Below are 18,904 nucleotides of genomic sequence, written 5' to 3'. Positions count from 1 at the left end.
AGCGTCGTTTTCCATGGGACACTGGAGGCTGGTGAAATCACATCTGGAGTCTAGACTCAGCGACTCCATGGGCCGGGCCTGGCGGCCGCACCATACCCAAGCCCTGCTGCACACTGTTTGCTTAGCTGGAGGTATTTAATTGGAATTAAAGTGGCCCCTCTTGTTTTTGCGGACAGGGCTGTTGGAAAAGGAGCTGTAAGTCATAGAAAACATCTGTAGGAGACTGCGAAGGGTCATTAGATGGCAGAACGCGAGGCGCCACTTTTAGGGCTCGCAGGCGACGCGGGGAATAATGGCTCAATACGGCTTTTGTGGAGGGGCTGCCAAGCCGGCAAACACTCTCTATTTATTCTGGCAGTGGGCATGGCCGGAGGGATGCAGGATCCTCCGCACGCCTACCCCGAGGGCGGGCAGGGAGGACACAGCCGGTGCTGCAGGACACGCAGCAGCCAGCCCCAGCTGGAGCCCTCCCTGCCTGCATCAGCCCCAGGGGGTGCAGGTGGGTGCCTGGCTCCCTGCAAGGAGGGGGGACAGCCTGCGCTCTCTTCAACCCACTCTGGGGCTCAGTTTGGAGTCACTGGGCTCTTTCCCTCCCATGCCCACTCCCCCAGGCTGCGGGGACTCAGCCCCAGCTCCCTGAACCCCCCCGTGCAGCCAAGGCAGAGCACGTCCCCATCCTGCTGGCTTCCTGTGCCCCAATTCCCGCTCACCCACCCACCCGCTCCAGGGCCAGACCCCAGCTCGAACCCACCCAAGCACAGGCTGGGGGTCAGTGACCACAGCTCTAAATCTGGGTGTTGCAAGGAGGGGGGCCAGGCTGAGGCTGGCTGGGGGAAGGCCGAGCGCTGGACAAGCGGGAGGGGGAAGGGGACGGTCACTTGGAAACAGCCAGACAACGGCCACAGGCCCCACAGGGAGAACAAGGCTGCTGGTGAGCTGGGACACTGATCCTGGCCAGGCGGCTGAGCAGGGGCTACAAGCTGGAGCAAGCGGCCAAGGCGAGGGCTGCTGGCACAGCCCCAGGGGCACTGCCAGACCAGCACTCTTTCCTTCGACATGGTTTAATATGAGAGAAAGCAAATGCACAATACAAAATTTAAAAACCGGCCTGTGGTTTGTTCCCCCCCCCCCCCCCGCCTTGTACCCCCATAAGAGATAAACAGGCGGGGGGGGCAGCGGTGCGGCCCTGGGGGGCCGGCAAGGGGTGGCTATGCAGCGTACATCGATACCCCACCCGGGTGGCTGCTCCGACACACACAACACAATGCTCTTGCACAATTGTTTCGTCGTCTGTCACTTGCGGAGGGTCTGGAAGGGCCCCAGCCCAGCGGTGCCGGGCAATGGCCCGTGGGCAAAGTCACTTCTCCTTCTTGGAGGCTTCTGTCGTCTCTTCTTTGGAGGCCCCCGGCACCTCCTTGGGGGTAGAGCTCTCCTCATAGCTGGGGACGAGAAAGACAGGAGGGAAGAGTGAGTGGGGCCAGACCTTCTCTGGGGACAAGAGACCTGTGCCAGGTGGGGACAGCCCAGCCTGGGGCCACAGGCTTGGGGTCTGCCCTGCTGCAGCGGCCAGGCCGTGCCGAGAATGGGGGGGCTCTAGCCATTGGCCCCCCCAGTGCAGAAAGCCCAACGGGGTGGGAGCCCACGTGGGGAGACGAGCACTGTGACAGCCCCCAGAGACCTCCAGGGATGGATGGGGTGGATCCAGCCAGGGGCTGGGGCTTCCCCCAGCCAAGCCATTGGGCCAGCTCTGCGCTCAGGGGTCTGTTCTCGCTCCCGAGATCATCGTCAGATATCCTGGATAGCACCACACTTCCCCCCCACGCTGCCAGGCTGAGCACTGGTGCCAGCAAGGCTGGTTAGTGGGGGGAGCCACAGCAATACCAACAGCAGTGACACACCCCCCACCACCACCTCCAGGCTCTTGCTCCTCTGGCTGCAAACCCCCCAGCACCAGCCCCAGGGCCCTGGCAAATGAAACCCAGGAAAGCTGCCTTCCAACACGAAGCACAACAAGGCCAGAGATGGCAAATCCTCTCTCCCTTCACAGTCTCCTCTCAGACAGGGAGAGAAGCCGGCCCGCAGCAGTGAGGCGACAGCTACTGCCTCTGCCTGGAGAGAGCCAGGACCAGCCCCTACCTGGCCAGAGCGACAGACAGAAAGGGCACCGCGTGCGATTGCTACATGGCACTAGGGCTTTGCTGCCGGCGTCGGCGGGGACAGGACAGTTTCTGCTGCATGGAATCAGCAAGGCTGGCCGGCGAGCCGGACACGGTGGGGAAGTGGGTAAGTCTTGGTGTGTGTGGCAAGATTTCAGCAGAGGATTCATAGCTGCAGGAGAGAGAGGAAGCAGGAGGGGAAAGGGGGAAGACGAGGACAGAGAGGAGAGGCGGGGAGAGAGAAAAAAAAGCAGAAGAGTTTTGGAGTGAGAGTGCTGCAAACTCACCACCCTGCGCAGGCAGCCTGCTGTCCCCTCTGGCTGCCAGCACCCACTAGCTCAGGCTGGGGTGGCTCTGGGGCCGTGCTGGCAAGCTCATGCCTGCACTCCCCTTGCCTGCAGACCCCAGGCAGGGCTGCAGCATGGAAGAACGAGGCCTGAGACCCAGGGAGAAGGCAGCTACCGCCAGCCTGGGTAGAGCCAGGCAGCTGGAGCCCACAGGAGAGCAAGACTGAAGACTGGGAAGGCAGCAGCAGAGCGGCCCAGGGGCTGTGCACGCAGCAGACTGACGCAGCAGACCCTTTCCTGCTGTTCAAGGACAGCACGTCTGCAGCAGGGGTGAGCGGCAGGACAGGCTTTCCACTGCTGACAGAGGCAGAGCGAAGGTTACCGCCTGCCTAGAGAGGCTTGTCAAGGCTGGGAGCTGCAAAACCGATCCCAATATCACCCACCTCTGCTCCATAGGCACCCCTTCTCCAGGCTCACAGCTCATATCTGCTTGCTCCCACCCTCCCTGCAGCACTGCCTGTATTCGCCGCTGCATCAGACCCTCGCTGCCCTCTCCCAGGGCAGCTGATGGCTGCTGCGAGACACCACATGCAGGCAGCTCGCTGTGTGCAGGCAGCCAGCAGGCAGAGACCACAGAAGAACCGCCAGCTCCGGGCTGCCATTAGTGCGGGGAGGATCAGGGTGCACCGAAGCCGCACAGGGCAGCTATGCCTTGGTAGGATTCCTGCGGTGGGAGCCACAGCCCTCCAGGCACGAGTCCCATCACGTCCCACTTCCTCTGCCTGCAACCGGCACAAATTCAAGGGTGGCTGGACACCAGAGCCCATCAAGGTTGCAGCCCCCCCAGCCTCCTGCACTTGCCCTGGCAGGACTCAGCCAACAACAACAGGCAGCACTCTGCTGCTGGAGCAGCTTGTGCTAATGCTCTGTGGTGGCACTAGCCCCCGGTGCCTGGCTGCCAGGCTCCCCAGACGCCTTGCTACCAGGCGTGCCGGACTCGCAGCTCGCCTCTCCCCAGTTTCCCCAGTTTCCTGGCGCGGGAGGTGGTGCTGCTGTCAGCTGGTGAGTCACGGCACCGGGGAGAGCGGCTGCAGGATCCCAGGTGCACAGGAAGGACGATCCCAGGACACTCAGCGCCTGCAGCAGCGATTGTCAGAAGCAAACATCAAAGGAGGGGCAGGTGCGGCAGGGCTGGGGAGCTGGCCCAGCTGACAGCCTGGTGGGAACACGCATACCTGCATCTCCCAGGGGAGGGGAAGGAAGGAAGGGCAACCGGCTCCCCGCTGCACCCCAGTCAGGTGCTGGTTTCCCTCCGAGTAAGCTGGGGGCTCGGGCAGGCCCTCACGGGCAGGGGCACCCCTGTAGCAGGGAGGCTGGGGGGTGCACCATCCTGCTTTGGGACGGATGTTCCCTTCCCTCCTCTGCTTCAGCCATCCTCAAACAAGCAACCGCACCGGGTCACCACCAAGCGCCTTGAGCACAACCGGCCAAGCACAGTGGAGAAACAGCTCCCAGGCAAACCAGGCCATGCTCTGTATGGCTCAGAGGGATAGTCCAGGCAGGAGACCAAAGCTGCCCCTGACAGCAAACAGGCAAATGCCTGGAGCATGGCAGGCTGAGAGAAGGGCTGGAGCACAACAGCATAGCAAAGCCCCCTTTCTTTGCACCTGGGGGCAGGGAGACTGCTACAAACCAGGATACTTTATTCGAGCAGGGAGGCTGGGATGTGCTCAAACCAGCCCTGGCTCCTCTCAGAGCTGGATTCAGCTCCGTTCTCCCCCACCCACGGGCCCTGGGACACAATGACCAAGTATCTCAGCACCAGGTGTGCAGTCCCACCCTCCCCTACCTGCCAGCGCACGGGAAGAGTTTGTCACCAGGGCGTAAAGCAATACCAGATGCTGCCTGCCTGTTGGTACTGCACCAAAGCTCCCACCCAGCTACGAGGGGGTGGCTGGAGCCAGGGCCGGCGTGTACAAACACAGATCCACTCCCTCCACCCGCGCACATGCACACGCACACCCAGAGCATGCCCAGATGAACCCGTCCCCCCAGCTGTGCCCAGGCGTGGGAACATCTGCACGCTTCATGCGCTCCACTGCCGGGGGCAAAACAGCTCCGTCCCCAGCTGATGCTCACCTGAACATTTCAGTTACTTCTCCCTTTGCCAAGGCCACAAGAAGTGGGAATCCGATGCATGCAGGGACCAGGTACAGAAGAGCAGGCTGTTAGAAGAAAAACAACTGGTAAACCAAACCACAAATCACCCCTCGGGAGGAGCACGAGGTGACCTGGCCCTGTTCCCTCCGCATCTATGGCATCTGTCACAGCACTGCACAGAGGGTTAATACCCCAGAAAGCGGCTTCAAGAGCCATGTTTCAGCTGCAGCAGCACAAAACCCTCACTGTGAGGTCCCAGTGGGCCACAAACACACCAAAGGCCCCTGTGCAGACCAGTGAGAGCACTCACACTGTATGGGCTCCCAGGGCCCCTCCACAGCACAGAGGGTGGGTCTTCACAGGCAGCTTGGTTGCAGAGAGCCACAAAAACACTGGGCAGGCCAGCTGAGGTGACGTTGTTGGAAACGCAGCTGCCTGAACCAGCCTTGCCCCAAGCAGGACTCTGCTCTAGCCAGGCACACAAGCTTTGGGCAGGGCAAGGTACAGGCAGGCATTGGAAAAGCAAAGCCAAGAGAAGGAATGCATCTACTTTTTCCTGGCATGATGCAGGAACCTCGTGGCCAAACTGGCATGTCCTGCTTGGGACGTGCATCTGCGGGAGGCAGCACAGCAGAGCTCACCTGGGCGTGCTTGAAGATGTGCATGATGAATATGGTCAGGCCCAGCCCAAAGATGTAGGCCACAAAGCTGGTGTAGAAATACGTGTGCGTGTTCTTCTTCAAGCTGTAGAGAAAGGGAGCAGAGCCCAGTGACCTCAGGTCTGGGATGCCAGTGGCCGAAATGGAGCTGGCCCAGCGCTCTAAGCCATCTCCCACCACGCTGTGGCACGGGGAGCCGTGCTCTGCCCGTGCTTTCGAGCCAGCGCAGAGACTGTCACCAGCAGAGCCCCAGGTCCCATGGAAGCAGTGTGGGACTGGATGGGGTGATGCCCAGGTGAGGGGCTGGGGAAGGGAAGGAGGTGCACGATCCTGCTTGCTGGATGGCTACTGGGGGGAAGGAACCAGTGCTGGGACCCAAGGAGAGGGTCCCACCTTCTCCAGGGAGGCACAGCCGGTCCCTGGCACCCTGCTCTCAGCACGTGCTGTTTTATGGCAAGGCAGGCTGCAGGAACTGGGATTCCCAGCAGGTGCAGGCAGGATGTGGGTGGAAACACCTGGAAGAGCTGGCACAGACTGGAGGGTCTGTGCAACAGCAGCGGGAGCAGGGCCACACCACTGCAGTCATATGAAGCAGCCCACTCCTGGCAGCTCCCCAGACGGAGACTTCTGGTGTGGGGCAACTGCTGAAAGCTACACCCCGGCAGTAGGTGCAGCTTCCCTGCATAGGAAGGAGCTGCTTCTCCCAACATCAGTGGCAACCCAGAAGCAGCCAGCACTGCCAGGCACCAATTTGCTTCCACGCAAACACTTCTCAGGTGCCAGCACCTCATGCTCTTTCCCACACCATTGTTGTTTCCCCTCACTTTCGTAGCAGAGCAGCACTGCCCTCTCCAGTGCCAGCGAGCCAGTGAGGCTCTGTGGGGCTCTTATGTGCTGCCTGCTCTGCCATCCATACAGCAACGCCCATGAGCTCAAACAACTTGACCCTAGTGCTCAGGACTCACCCACAAAGCCAGCCCTTCTCAGGTCTACTCTTCCAAGAGATTGCCCTTGCACCCCCCGTCCCAGCCGCAATCCCGGGTCCCCACGCCAAGCCCCGGAGGGGAGCACACGACTGTGCTCCTGGCTTCCCCTTCCCCTCTACAAAAGCAGCTCAAATATGCTGCAAGATCCAACCTGCCAGAGACCCTTCCTTGCCGCCCACTCACCTGATGTCAAACCGCAGCAGCAAGGCAATGAAGATCCCTGCAGGGAGAAGGGGACAGTGAGGGGATGGAGGTTGTAGGGAAGGCTGAGCGAGGCAGGGCAGGACCCGCAGCAGCTCCGGGTGCCGTGCCTGGGCTGACAGTGCCCTCTCGCGGCACAAGGCACAGGGACAGCACCAGGACCTGGTAGGAGACCCCCCCCAGTCCACACAGACCCCAGACCACGCAGCCTCCAGCCCCAGCAGGCGGCCCACAGCGCTCTGGCATGGCCAAAGGCAGAGTGAGGCAACCCGCTCAGCTCTCCGCAGCCTGTTCAGACAGGCAATCCTGGTCATGTCCCTCCTCTTCTGTCCTCACCTGGAATGACAATGTCTCCCAGACCCAGCATGGCAAAGTTGTCAGCCTCCAGCCCTTTCTCCAGCAGATCCTGAGGGAAAACCACTACAAGGAGCAGAGGGAGGAACAGTGAGGGAAGAGTGTCTCTGCTGAGTAGATCTCAGCACCACTATGTGGCAAAAAGGGACCGGAGCAGGGCAAGACCCCTGTCCCTGCCCTTGACCCCCTCCTCTCCTGCAGCGCAGCTCCCCTTGTTCTCCTTCCTGGGACAACTCTGGAAAGGGAAACCGAGGGGTTTGGGGCCAGCTCCATGTGCAGGTTTCAGCCCCAGCTCCCAGGACCCAAATGACTGCATGCACCACAACAGCAGAAATTCACCCCTCCTGCTGTTTTTTTGGATGTTTTGATTTGCTGGCAGGTGGGGGGTTAATGAGCAGGTGAAATTGCCCACTCTGGGGGTGCAGACTAACCCAGGGGTCTGCAAATCATCCCTCTCCAGAGACCCGGCCCACTCCCTGCAGGTCAGTGACATCATGCAGCAGTCTAAGGGGTCACTAGCAGGAAACCTTCCTGCACACATCCCACCTTCTGAGCCATCTCCAGAAGGTGCAGGATGTACGGGGCAGCAACCGCAGCACAACGGACAGCCCCTCCTCCAGCACGTGGGGAAGATCTACTCACGTTTTATCGGGGCCTCAAATGATTTGGCAACTGTCACCATCACATTGGTGCCAAACACCTAGGGGCAAGCAGAGGAGTCTGGGATGACCACAGCTGCACAGGGACACACACACATGCTCAACTACAACATTACCTCGGGGCCCGGAGCAGCCTCAGTGACAGAAAACAGCCAAAGAGCCAAACTGTGGGCAGAGCAGTCCTGCAAGTGAGCCCACCACCCAGGGGAGAAAGCACAGGACAATGCTCAAGGCAGGGAGCACATCACGGCCGTCCTGCTTTCAAAGCGGCACCGGAGAGACTGCTCACATTGCAGGGCTGCAGTGCTGCCCACCACCCAGCCTTCCCCAGCACCTACCCCTGCAGGTTGGTTCAGCTCTAATTAGTTAACTCAGCAGAAAGCCTGACCACTGCGCAGGATGTAATCTGAGGGCAGGAGTTCCCAGTGGAGAGTCCCAGCCAGTGCCAGGCTGCTGCCTGTGAGCTTCCAACAGGGACTTGAGCAATTCTCGGATCAGCTGCATTTTGCTCTGAGGTCATTTATTTGTACTGCACTATCAGCTTTAAATACTGGCATCGTTTGGGGGATGGACTGTAAACACATAGGTCAACCACCCTTATTTCTGTTCCTTTTCATCTCCAAGCCTCCAGTCTTGGCTATACCAGCAGCAGGCACATAAACCAAGTGCTGGTCAGCACCAGGTGAGCAAGATCCTAGAGCTAGGAATTAAAGACAAATGTTAACGCAAGCATTGGGCATCAGATTAACTCCCATAAGGTGCAGCAAGCTCTGGGCATCGCCATGGAGTGACAGGACTCCACACTGGGACCAGGGAAAAGCATCACATGCAAATTCACCCCAAGACTCTGCAGGGGGCAATATCATTGATCCACTGAGCAGTTCTCCTTCCTCCTTGAAACACTCCTTGGATCTCACTGATTAATCCATGCTAAGATCCAAGTGACTGGTCCCTGCAGAGGGGCACAGCAAGAGGGTCTCCACTTCAAGATGGCCCTTCTGTGAGGCTCCAGCAATACATTGACCTGCCAGGGAAGCCGAGGCAGGAGACAGCCGGCAAGCAGAGAGCAGTGAGGGTTGCACTCTTGCTGTCTCTGAAGCACTGGGAAGTTACTCACACCCTGAGCAGAGCATGAGGCACTGGATGGGCTAAGCCAGAAGGCTGAATCTTCTCCAGCTGAAAGCAGCAGAGGAAGTGGCACACAGGCTAATGAAGCACAGAGCTGAGACTGTTAACAAGCCTGTGAAACAGGGGTACCACCGGCCAAGTACAAAATAACATACAGTAGCCAGGCTTAAATAGGAAAGGATTACTGAGGCTGCTGCAAAGCTGCTGGACAGACCTCAAGGTATACAAGGCTGTCAGACATTTGGAAACACAGTAATTCAGAAGGTAGAGGCTGCAGGAAGGACTGGGGAATACAGACATTACAAGGAGAAACATGCATCCAGGCCCACGGCAAAGAGATAAGGAAAACCTCAAAATTAAGATGTTGGGGCACTGCATTGGCTGAGGGAAAGAGACTGGAGGCATTCCAGTGTTTGGTCCTCTGTGCAAGAGAACAGGACGCTAACAAAGCTGGCAGATGACAAAGTTGAGGCACAGCTCATACAAGCTGGATCAGCATACGCCAGAGCAGCCTCGTCCTCCAGCCCACACAGCAGCTCTGTCAGGCATTGGGAAGACCTTAGTGGGAAATACAGGTCACCATAACTGGATATGCCACACACCTGGGTACCCCACAACAGCCCTGACAAGACCACTGCCAGCCTGGGCTCTCTAAGGCAGAGATTAAAAGAAAATGCATTTGCTGAGCCATGTTCTGCTGCTGTTTGATTCCGTCATCATCCCCACCACACCCCTTTGGGCTGAGAAAGTGGAAATCCTGACTGCAAACGTGTGTCCAGCCAGCGTGCAGCCTCTGAAGAGGCATAACGCCACGCACATGCCTTCCGCCAACGGCTGCAACTCGCGTCCGCCCCGGGGAATGCTCCCGTTTACCCAGAAGACGTCGTAGATGAAGAGGCCCCCAAGCAAGATGCAGCCAGTGCTGACGTTGTTCAAGTGCAGCAGCTCCACCCCGTTGAGAGAGAAAGCCAGCCCAAAGAGATTGTTGGCAATCCAGTGCTGAGAACAACAGGAAAAGGAGATTTGGGTCCCACTGCATATGCCAAGCCACGGCCTCAGGCTGCAGAGGCCTTTCGTGGAAAGGGGCCTGGGTCTGATCCAGCCTGGTCCCCGGCCTTCCTGCAACAGGGCTGTGGTGTGCTTACCTTTCTCAGCAGGTACCAGACCCCCACAACACTGCTCAGGGCCAGGCACACAAGATCCTTGGTGTCAAACTCGTAATTCACTATTTCTGCAATAAAAAAAGAGAAGTCAGATTTTGGGCAGCCTGAGCAGCTCCCCTTCCGCGTAGGGAAGTGTGAGTGACTTCACAGCTGGGGAGCAACACAGACCACAGCGCCTATGTCCCAAACAAGGGGACTGTACCCACAGAAATGGCTGGGGCCATGGTAAACACGTGCAAACTGCATGCGAGCGAGCAGCCGGCCCTGGCAAGCCCAGACCTCCTCCTTCAGCCAGACTCTGCCACATGGACAGCATCTGCGATCCTTCTGTCAATAAGGAAATTGGATTCAGGCACTGTCTAAGGCAGGGAGAGGCAAACCTTCTCCCTCTTCTTGCACCAGTTAACTCCTGGTGTTATCACTAGAAGTAGTATTCCTTTACCAGTAAAGCTACTGGGCAGGATGCTTATCAAAGCATCTTCTACCAGTGCAAAGATTTGAATCGGATCAGTTAAGGCAGCACACAAAAAGTCAGTACTATGCTACCCGAGGAGCTTAAACACAGACAGTGCATTTAATAGCAGCCATAGCTCCATTCCTATAGTACTCTGGGATCTGTTTCTGGGGTTTCCCTGCCAGCCAAAGGCAGCAGAGAGGGAGAGTGCCAGCCGGTGCAAGAAGATGCACACAGCAGCCCCAGCTCTGCAGAGACACGCAGGGCTCACTGGCTACAGAAGCACAAAGGGGAGCAAAAGGCAAGTCTTTAAGAAGGTTATTTCAACGGGCTGAAAGTCAAAACACCAAGTGAGCAAAACCCACAACAGTAAAGGCAGAAAACATGCAGGCCCCCAGAGAGATTGGCGAGCCAACATACCCTCCTTGCTTTCCCCGGAACCTTGGGTGAAAAGGAGCTGGTACTGTTTGTTGGGGAAATTTGCAGGGAAGAATCTGTTCATCATGGGGCTGAAACGAGAGGTGTAGACAAGGGCAGCTCAACATAAACCCCGCAGGATGCACTGCCCAGCACCTCTGCATGATGGCATCACAGAATGGATGCTGGCCCACATCCCCTCCTGAGACAGGGAAACGCCAGGTTTCACCACATCAGAGACTTGCAGGAGCCCCAGCTTCAGTCACCAAGCTGCAGATATGAGACCTTGTCCTCCCCAAAGGTCTGATGTGCCCATATGTGACAGTCCCCCAAAATGCTCTAGGGCAACAGGCACAGAGCATCACCCACAAGAAGGAAGAACCCGCTCCAGACACCAGCATGCGCCCTGTGCCCCCCAGCAGCCCCCTAGGCACCCAGAACTGGCTGGGGCACCACTGAACAGCTCTCCTGCAGAGCCAGGAATGGAGACAAAGCCCTTACCCAGCACCGGTCTAGGGAAAGCATCTGGTCCCCAACACCCTAGAGCTCAGGAAACAGGAAACCAGTTTTACTTTTTCAGTTACTGAAACAGCCTGAGCTTTCAACACCTCGTACCAAGCATCAGTGAGAGAGGCCGGGGACGTTATCATGAGCTCCAGCTGCTTGTTTCAGCCGTCCCAATAAGGGGAACATGGGTGCCAAGGAGCTCTCCCCTCCACAGGGCAGCAAGGACTGTGCCAAGCCATAATAGCTCCTCAGGGTGAGCTGGACTTGTCCCATGATGGCGGCCACCCACACTTCCACGAGCTCTCCCAGTGATGCTGTACAGGGTACCGGATTGCCAGGACCCCCGAGACTTTGGTTCCCCCACAAGGAAGGATTCACAGCATGCTCTGGGCCCTTCACACTGCCAAGGGACAGCACCCCAAGAGCTGGGACCTGGCTCTGCTGTAAGGCAACGGTGCTCTAGAAAGCTCCCAATAAACTCAACGCCCTGCTGCCTCGCAGAGCAGGCAGCCTTGGACACCCCTGCCCCAGTCGCAACCTTCCCTCCGCTGTACCTGATAGTGTGGGACAGGGCGAGGATCCCCAGCACGAAGAAATACATGGAAAGCAGAAGATTGATGTACTCTTGAGAGAATATCTGCAAGACAAATCCAGAAAGGGGTTAGTTACTGCAGCATCCTCCCCATCTACAGCACTTCATGTTTCCATTAGCAGCTGCTGTGTCAGTGCACCAGGGAGATAAGAAAAGCTGGAATAACCCAAATTCTTGCACTGCTGATGGGATATATGTTGGAAATAGCCGTGTGCTTGCAGAACAAGCACAATGGGCCTGCGAGCTGTTGCATATCTATGAGCTGCTCAGGTCAAAAAATAACTCCTGCGCTTCAGAAAGGAGGACAGAGCTTCCCTCGCGTGTCCCTTGCAGTGTGAGCCAGAGCAGGGAGTGAGGCACCGTGCCACTCCTGAGGGCTGCCCCAGCAGGGGGGAGCAGCAGCACCCCCACCTCACTACTGCAGCGGGCCAAGCACATCCTGCCCTAATTAAACCAGGTATTATTAGAAATCCTGTCCTCCAATGCACACGCTGCCTTACTGCCAAATCACACCCCTACAGCCCAGCGCAGGCGGACCCCATGGTCCTCCATGCTCTCCTGGAAGGGAGATGCTGGAATACAAGAGCTCATGGCAGATTGCAGATATTAAAAGGAAGAGCCACCAATCATGCAGCGACTTCAGCGGGGCCACGCTGCACATTCAGTACTTTCTTTTCCTGGTGCCTCCATCCCAGCCAGGAGCAAGAGGCAGAAAAGGCACCCGAGGAGATGGAAGAGTACCCTGAGACATGGGCCACAGAGAAGGGGTGGGCTGCTGGGGGTCCTTTCAGTGGCCAGAGGGGCCCAGCAGCAAGGTCTGGTGGCTGCTCCATACCTCACCATTAGGAGAGGCTCAGCAGAAGCTCAGCTTTACTACTGGTGACCTAAAAGAGGAGCTGCAGCCGCAGTGAGCACACAGGCTAAACTTCATTGCTGGGAAAGCAGGGCATATTGCTATGGGGGCCTGATCCTGTCTGCTGCTGCAGAGCTGACCTCTGCGGCTGGGCAGGCTGAGGCAGCCGCAGCATGAGCCAGTGCCCAGGCCCACGCTGGCGTAAGGAGCTGCACAGCACAGCTGTCAGCCCACACAGCCGCTCGACCGAGGGTAGGAGCCCACAGTGTCAGTCGGCTGCTGCGCGGTAACTGTGATGGGCAGAGAAGGGCCTGTAAACTGCAATATTCCCAACTTTGCACCTTAAACCTCACCTGGCCAGCCAGGAGCACCCTGCCATCTCGCAGGCGGCCCAGGACAGCAGGACTGGAAGCCACCATGTCGAGGGGACCGCTCTGAGCTGGCAACCCCACAGCTCATCAGGCCCCTCCAGGAGCTCAGCCGCACACCAGACGTGCGTGGGCAGCCAAAGGTGCTTTAAGCCAAGATACCTTCTCCACACAGCTGAAAGCACCTGCTGCTGGGATCTCCTATCTGTGACTCAGGAATGGTCATCTAACTCTACTTGTTGGCTCCGCACATCTAAAAGACTTCACCTGAACACACAGGGGCTCACCCATGAGCTAGCAATCCCCCAGGCCTGCAGCCAAGACGGCTTCAGAAGCGCAGCACAGGGCACAACACAGAGACAGCAGCATTTGCAACTCAGCAGTCCCTGGCACCCTCTGGTTTCAGTCCATGCACCGTCAGGTCACCCCATGGAGGCAGGCAGAGCTCAGGGGTGAACTCGTCCCTTGGCAGCTGTCCAGAACCAACTTGTGCACAAACACGCTCTGATTTCCCCCAAGCTGTGACAGTTCAGGCGAGAACTGACGTCCTCCTGCGTGGTGACACCGAAGAGCTTGAGCAATGCAGCCTTACACACTTTCTGTCCCAACACTAAGGGCCAAAACTCGACTCAGCCCCATTTTGGGAGCTCCTGACCAGGCGGGGAGGATGGCAGGCACTGGCTCCAGCACCCACTGACACTGCTCACTTACTTTAAAGAAGAGGTAGAGCCCCAGAAGGGTGCAACTGGCAACAATGGGAAAACGAGCAGCGTCTCGGCTGGTAATGGTCTCTGGCATCTCCGAGGAGTTCTGGGGAGGGAAAGAGAGGACAGGAATGGATCAGCCCCTGCTCTGGCTTCATACCTGAGCAGGAGGTGAACAGACGCAACAAGCGGGACTCCACGGCAGCTTCGAGAGGGGCAGGGCACCCCTGGCTGTGTCACAAGTAGAGCCTGAGACAGGAAAAGCAAACCTCGCACTCGTCCTTCCAAGGGCTGCCATAATTTACTGCTTTTTTTCCTCTTGGAGAAAGGAAAAAAACCCCTGCACTGGCGTTGCTCCTTTCTCCCCCTGCCCAGTGGGGAGCTGGGCTCCCTCGCCGCTCATGGCCATCCCTTCCCCGCCAGCCTCCCCATCTGTGTGCACCATATGTCGATCACCCTCTGAATGACACTCCTCTCCAATCACCCTTTTATCCCTCACCTTGCTCTTGGGACGCTCGTTGTGCTCAGAAACCCCAGATTTATAAACTCCTTTTGCCTTCTGAGACATCTTTGCACCAGCTGAACCAGCCCCCTTTCAAGCCATTTCCCACGAGAGACCCTTCAGCTTTCAGAAGAGAGGCTGAGGGCTGCCTGTCCCCTGCCTGCCCCCCTGCCCAGCTGGCTGCTGCTCAGAGATCTAATCTCTCAGAGGCAAACACCTGCGGCCAGCAGCAGAGCGGAAGCCCTTATGCAAAGCAACCCTGCAAAGGAACAACAGTTTATCCCGGTCACAGCAGCTGCCACACAGTGCTCGGCAGCACAGAAGAGCCACTGGCTCCCTGCGGCATGAGTGAAGAGAAACTCCTCCCCAGAACCACACTCAGGCCCTGCTCACAGACCTCAGCTGCCTGGGCTGCCAGCAAGCCCACTAACACCAGCTGAAACCCCTGATGTAAGACTTAAGGGCAGACAACAGGCTTTAAAAACGGTGTAAAACAGTCTCTTCTCTTGAGCTTCGGGAGCCGAAGGGTTGGGATTTAAGTCCCAGCTGCTACCGGAGGCCAGGCACAAGATGCAGAGAGCAGCACGACAGGCTGCAGGGACAGCACAGGTTGTGTGGGCAGGAGGGCTCCACAGCACCCCAGGGACCAGCCTGTTGCGGGGTGGGTGAGCAAAGCCACATATGAGCCCCCCTCCCCCAAACACGGCATCTCTTGCAGGGGTTCGAGGGGCGGTCAGGAGTTTTGCAGCACTTGAACTGATCGGGACAATGAGGAAGGGGGCTGGAGAAGACCCCGGGAGCAGCCGATCTCCCCTGCCTCCACCGGGACGAGGGTCTCTCTGCCTTTCCAGGGACAGTGTTGGGGGGAGGGGGGGGTGGGGGGTGGTGTCCACGCAGCTGCGGGATGGGGCACAGCGGGGTTGGGGGGGGAAGGGGCAGCCGAGGCCTAGAGGCCCCGGAGGGTCTCCCGGGAGAGGCGGGGGACAACCCCCGCTGCCGTGCACGGCTTGGGAGAGGGGAGACCCGGACGCCCCGGCGCCGCCGGGTTCGGGGGGGGGTTGCGGGGGGGATGTCCGGCCTACCCCGGAGCCGCGGGGGTACCTTGCTCTTGGCGCAGCTGACGGAGCGCAGCGCCCCGAAGAAGATGGGCAGCAGCGCCATGAGGACGAGGCTGCCGTAAGCCAACGCCATACCCTCGGGGGTAGCGGGCGGCCGGGCGGCCGCGGGGGACCCGGACCCGACCCCCGTCCCGGCCCCGGTCCCGGCGGCGCTGCCGTTGTGCGCCGCGGCCTCCTCCATGGCGGTCCGCTTCCGGCCCGCGCGCGCCAGGGACACGTCCTCTTTACCGACCGGAAGTCGCGTCAAAAGCGTGGACCGACGCCGCCGGCGTTAAAGCCACGCCCACCCCCGGCAACACGGCTCGCTGTTGCTAGGAGACCGACAGCCGGGGAGGGCGGGGCCTGAGCGCCGCCGGGCCCGATCCCGGCTGGGCCCGATCCCGACCGGGCCCCGCCGCTCCTCCCGTGTGTGTGTGTCCGTGTGTGTCCCGTCCCCCCGACCCGGGGTCTGCATCCCCCAGAACCGGCCGTGGGCTCGGCCCGGGGACCCGTTACCCCGCAGGGGGCCGGTCTCCAGGCTGGTCTGTCCCCCGCGTCCCACCGCAAGAGCCCGGCGGTGGTGGAAGGCCCCGGTGCGGTCAGGCCGTCCCACCCCCCCGCCCCCAGCCCTCCCGTGCCTCGGTGGACCGGGAGCCGTGAGGGCAGCCGGAGGGTGGTGGGACGGAGTGGTGCCGGTGGTTCCCCCCACCCTGCTTGTGCTCAGCCCGGGGTTATCCCAGTCGATGGTTGTTTATCCCATCTCCCAAAGATGGTTGTTTATCCCATCTCCCAAAACTCTTGTGCTGATATCGTGGCTGCTGGGTTGGGAACGCAGGCTTGTCCCTCCCTGCGGTGTGAGGAGTGGGTGAGATCTCCTGGGGGGTCCCTGCGGGTGGGGGGTGGGAGGCCCACAGCTCCCCGTAGCCCCCGGCCACCAAGGCCACAAGCGGGAAGGTGGCGGCTTTGGCCACCATCAGCCCGAGCGAGTTGGGTTGGGAGCTCCCGAGCTGCTCCTCCATCCAGCCCTGGGTTTTCCTGCTCTTCGCCGTTTCCCGAGGACCCCCCCCCTGCACCGCCAGGCCCCGTGGCCGCACTCGTCGAACAGCCCTTCTGCAAAAATGCCTCATAAATGGCAGCAAATTCTCCCTGCCACTGGACTGGGGCCAGGACTCTGCTGGAAAATTGGCTGAAACATGTGTTTTCCTCACAAATATTCCCCCCCCTCCCGAGCCGCTGGCAGCCTGGCTGTGCCACCGAGCCTTCTCCTCCTCCTGTGTGTCCCCCTTTCCCTTGCCGGGGCAGGAGTCTGCTGGGAAGCAAAGACACCAGCGAAGATAAAGATTGGGCAAAGTTGAATGGTGCTGCCCCCAGTTTAGATCTGAGGCACGGGCAAGAGAACGGACCGCAGCAGGGATTAAAAAGCAAGTTTTTAATTTAAAAAAAAAAATGTTTTCCTCTTTTTTTTTAAAAAAAAAAGGAATCTATTTCAGGTCCGGGTGTGATTCATAGTTTTGCGTTTCAGGCGGAGGGCAGATGGAAAAGGCCTCTCGGGAGCCCCTCTCTGCGGGGCTGGCCTCCTGCCCGGGACGCTGTCCTCTCCCTGCCACTAGTTCTCCCACAAAGGAGAAGGACGGGCACCAAGGGCAGCAGCAGGCAGCCACGCAGGCAGCGTGCCCATGCACTCCCCGCTGCTTCCCACCCTGCTGCCTGCCATAGTCTGGCACAGCACGGCGCAGCTACTGACCCCCTTATCGACCCCCTCACCCAGCCCCTTATGGACCCCTTCGGGTGCCCACCCATCCCCTAAACCCCAGCTTGGCTTGGGAACCGTGGACAAAGGGTGATACTTCCCCTCCCTGCCTTGCTCCCGCTGCTCAGCCCCCAGCGTCGCAGCCCTGCAGCACTCCAGCCCCGTTTTGGGCTCTGAGATGTGACACCCCCTCCAAAGAAAGCCGTCCTGGGTGGGGGCTGCAAAGTCCCTCTCCAGGAATCCCTCCCAAAGTTTCTCCTTTGATTTTGGTTTCTGCCCGAGGAGCAAGACCAGCAGCTCCGCTTGCTTTCCACCATGCCCCCAGGGAGCAGGAACCTGTATCCCCCCCCCGCAATGCTCCCTTGGTGGGCAGGTGGGAGCAGAGGGGCCCTGGGTGCTGCCACGGGCAGGGCAGGGAGTCCAGGTGTCCGATTCAGCAATTTTTGCACCAAACTTGGGTTAACCGGGGTGGGAGCATCACCCTGATCCGGGGCCGGGGGGAAGTGATGGCTGGCAGGGGAATGAGTTTTTCAGTGGGTTGTTCAACCAGAACCCAAACCAGCCCCCAGCCATCACGATCCTGCTGGGACCGAGGGCTCGTCCTGCCTGTGGCCAACGCGCACGGGCTCTGTGCAGCGCTGTCTGCCCGGTGGGAGCGGGTTTTGCCGACGGCAGCTGGGATGTCCTTGTGCCACGGACTGAGGAAATCGAGCAAAAAATAGTCGTGTCTCCGCAGCCCATTCGAGCGGGGCCCATGCACGGGGAGGGCCAGGGCAGCCCGCGGGGCTGGCATCCCAGCACAGCCACGTGCCGGCCAGGAGCCAGCGGGGTCCTTTGTCCCAGGGAGGCGGTGAGGAGAGCGGCGCACACCGGGACCGATAGCACTGGTGCTGATGGCACTGGCAGGAACAGCGTGGGGGCAAATAGCACCGGGAGCAGGTGGGACCGGTGGAGGTTGCACTGGGGCCGGTGGACAACCAGGGATGGATGGTAATGGGACGGATGGCACTGGGATAGCCCCGAGAGCACTTGCTGGAGGGGCCGCCAAGCCCCCGCACTACCTGCCCCAACTGTGGGCCCAGCTGGGGGCCGCAGGCAGCCCCTGGCCCCCCGCCAGCGCCTCCGCCTTCCTTCCTCCCTTCGTTTCCCAGCGCCTCGCCGTGGCCCCCCTTGGCCTCTCCTCCCACCCTCCGGCGCGGCCGCATTTTTCTGGGTTTGAGCTCATTCTTTCCACTCCCCTCACTGCTGGCTGCCAACTTTCCATCCCGTGCCCCCCCCTCCGCCTCCTGCTGCAGGGAAACGCCGGCTGCAGCTGTGGGAGGGACCCGCAGCAGCAAGGAGCCCCTGTCCCCGGTGTGCAGCCCCCGACCCCGGTGTGACTGATGCTGTGTGAACCGCAGCATCGCAGCCAGCAGCACCAGGAACCGGGGTGTGGGGAGCTCCAGGGCAGGGCCCCAGCAAAATAGCCGGAGCTGGAACAGCAGCAAGGAGAGAGCAGCGATGCCGCGGTCACCAACGGAGAAAAGCTTGAGCGGGCTTCCCTGGTCCTGGGGACAGAGCTGGCAGGGAGAAGCCCTCGCTGGGGTTTGCACCTGCGGAGAGACAGTTTTCCCACACGGACAGGGTGCTGCTCCACCTCCGTGTCCCCTTTGCGCTGGTGACCCCCCTCTCTGGCCTGCGCCGTGCCGGCCACGGCCAGCGGCTCCCCACGCTCGAGCCTCAGAGCGAGTGGAAACTCTCGACCTGACCCGGGCAGGGAGGGCACGGCTGATCCTCCCTGGCGCTGGGCCCGCTGAGCAGGCTACCCCACGGCATCCCGGCTGATTGCCGGCAGCACAGCCTAAAAACAACCAGCAGAGCCCACGCGGCTCCAGCATCGCCTCCCCGGGTGCCCGGGGTCACTTGCT

At 59.8% G+C, this 18,904-nt stretch overlaps 1 protein-coding gene across 2 annotated transcripts; it reads right to left on the bottom strand.

The window, feature by feature from the left end:
- Positions 1 to 981: 981 nt before the first annotated feature.
- On the bottom strand, positions 982 to 15,496 carry HM13 (histocompatibility minor 13). Of its 2 annotated transcripts, XM_049817466.1 has the most exons (13): positions 15,252 to 15,496; positions 13,656 to 13,754; positions 11,686 to 11,768; positions 10,628 to 10,716; positions 9,736 to 9,821; positions 9,464 to 9,589; positions 7,446 to 7,503; positions 6,786 to 6,869; positions 6,432 to 6,468; positions 5,245 to 5,347; positions 4,583 to 4,668; positions 2,137 to 2,328; positions 1,343 to 1,439 (listed from the first exon to the last, which is right to left on the bottom strand). In XM_049817466.1, exons 1-12 carry the CDS (start codon positions 15,447 to 15,449, stop codon positions 2,178 to 2,180), a joined length of 1,200 nt encoding a protein of 399 aa, XP_049673423.1. In that variant the 5' UTR covers positions 15,450 to 15,496; the 3' UTR covers positions 1,343 to 1,439; positions 2,137 to 2,177. The 2 variants fall into 2 exon arrangements, with proteins under 2 accessions (XP_049673424.1, XP_049673423.1); XM_049817467.1 differs by lacking the exon at positions 2,137 to 2,328 and having other exon boundaries at positions 982 to 1,439.
- Between the last annotated feature and the right edge of the window lie 3,408 nt (positions 15,497 to 18,904).

This window comes from Accipiter gentilis, chromosome 14 (genome assembly GCF_929443795.1).
Source record: "Accipiter gentilis chromosome 14, bAccGen1.1, whole genome shotgun sequence".
In the NCBI taxonomy this organism is placed as follows: Eukaryota; Metazoa; Chordata; class Aves; order Accipitriformes; family Accipitridae; genus Astur; species Astur gentilis.
Note: the sequence above shows the minus strand (reverse complement) of the source record. Positions and strands in the feature narration are given on the sequence as shown.

Coding starts and splice junctions, on each gene's coding strand:
- HM13 (XM_049817466.1), bottom strand. CDS start 15,449: ATGGAGGAGGCCGCGGCGCACAACGGCAGCGCCGCCGGGACCGGGGCC. Junction 13,755..15,251: donor TCAGCTGCGCCAAGAGCAAG/GTACCCCCGCGG, acceptor TTCCCTCCCCAG/AACTCCTCGGAGATGCCAGA. Junction 11,769..13,655: donor GGCTCTACCTCTTCTTTAAA/GTAAGTGAGCAG, acceptor TTTGTCTTGCAG/ATATTCTCTCAAGAGTACAT.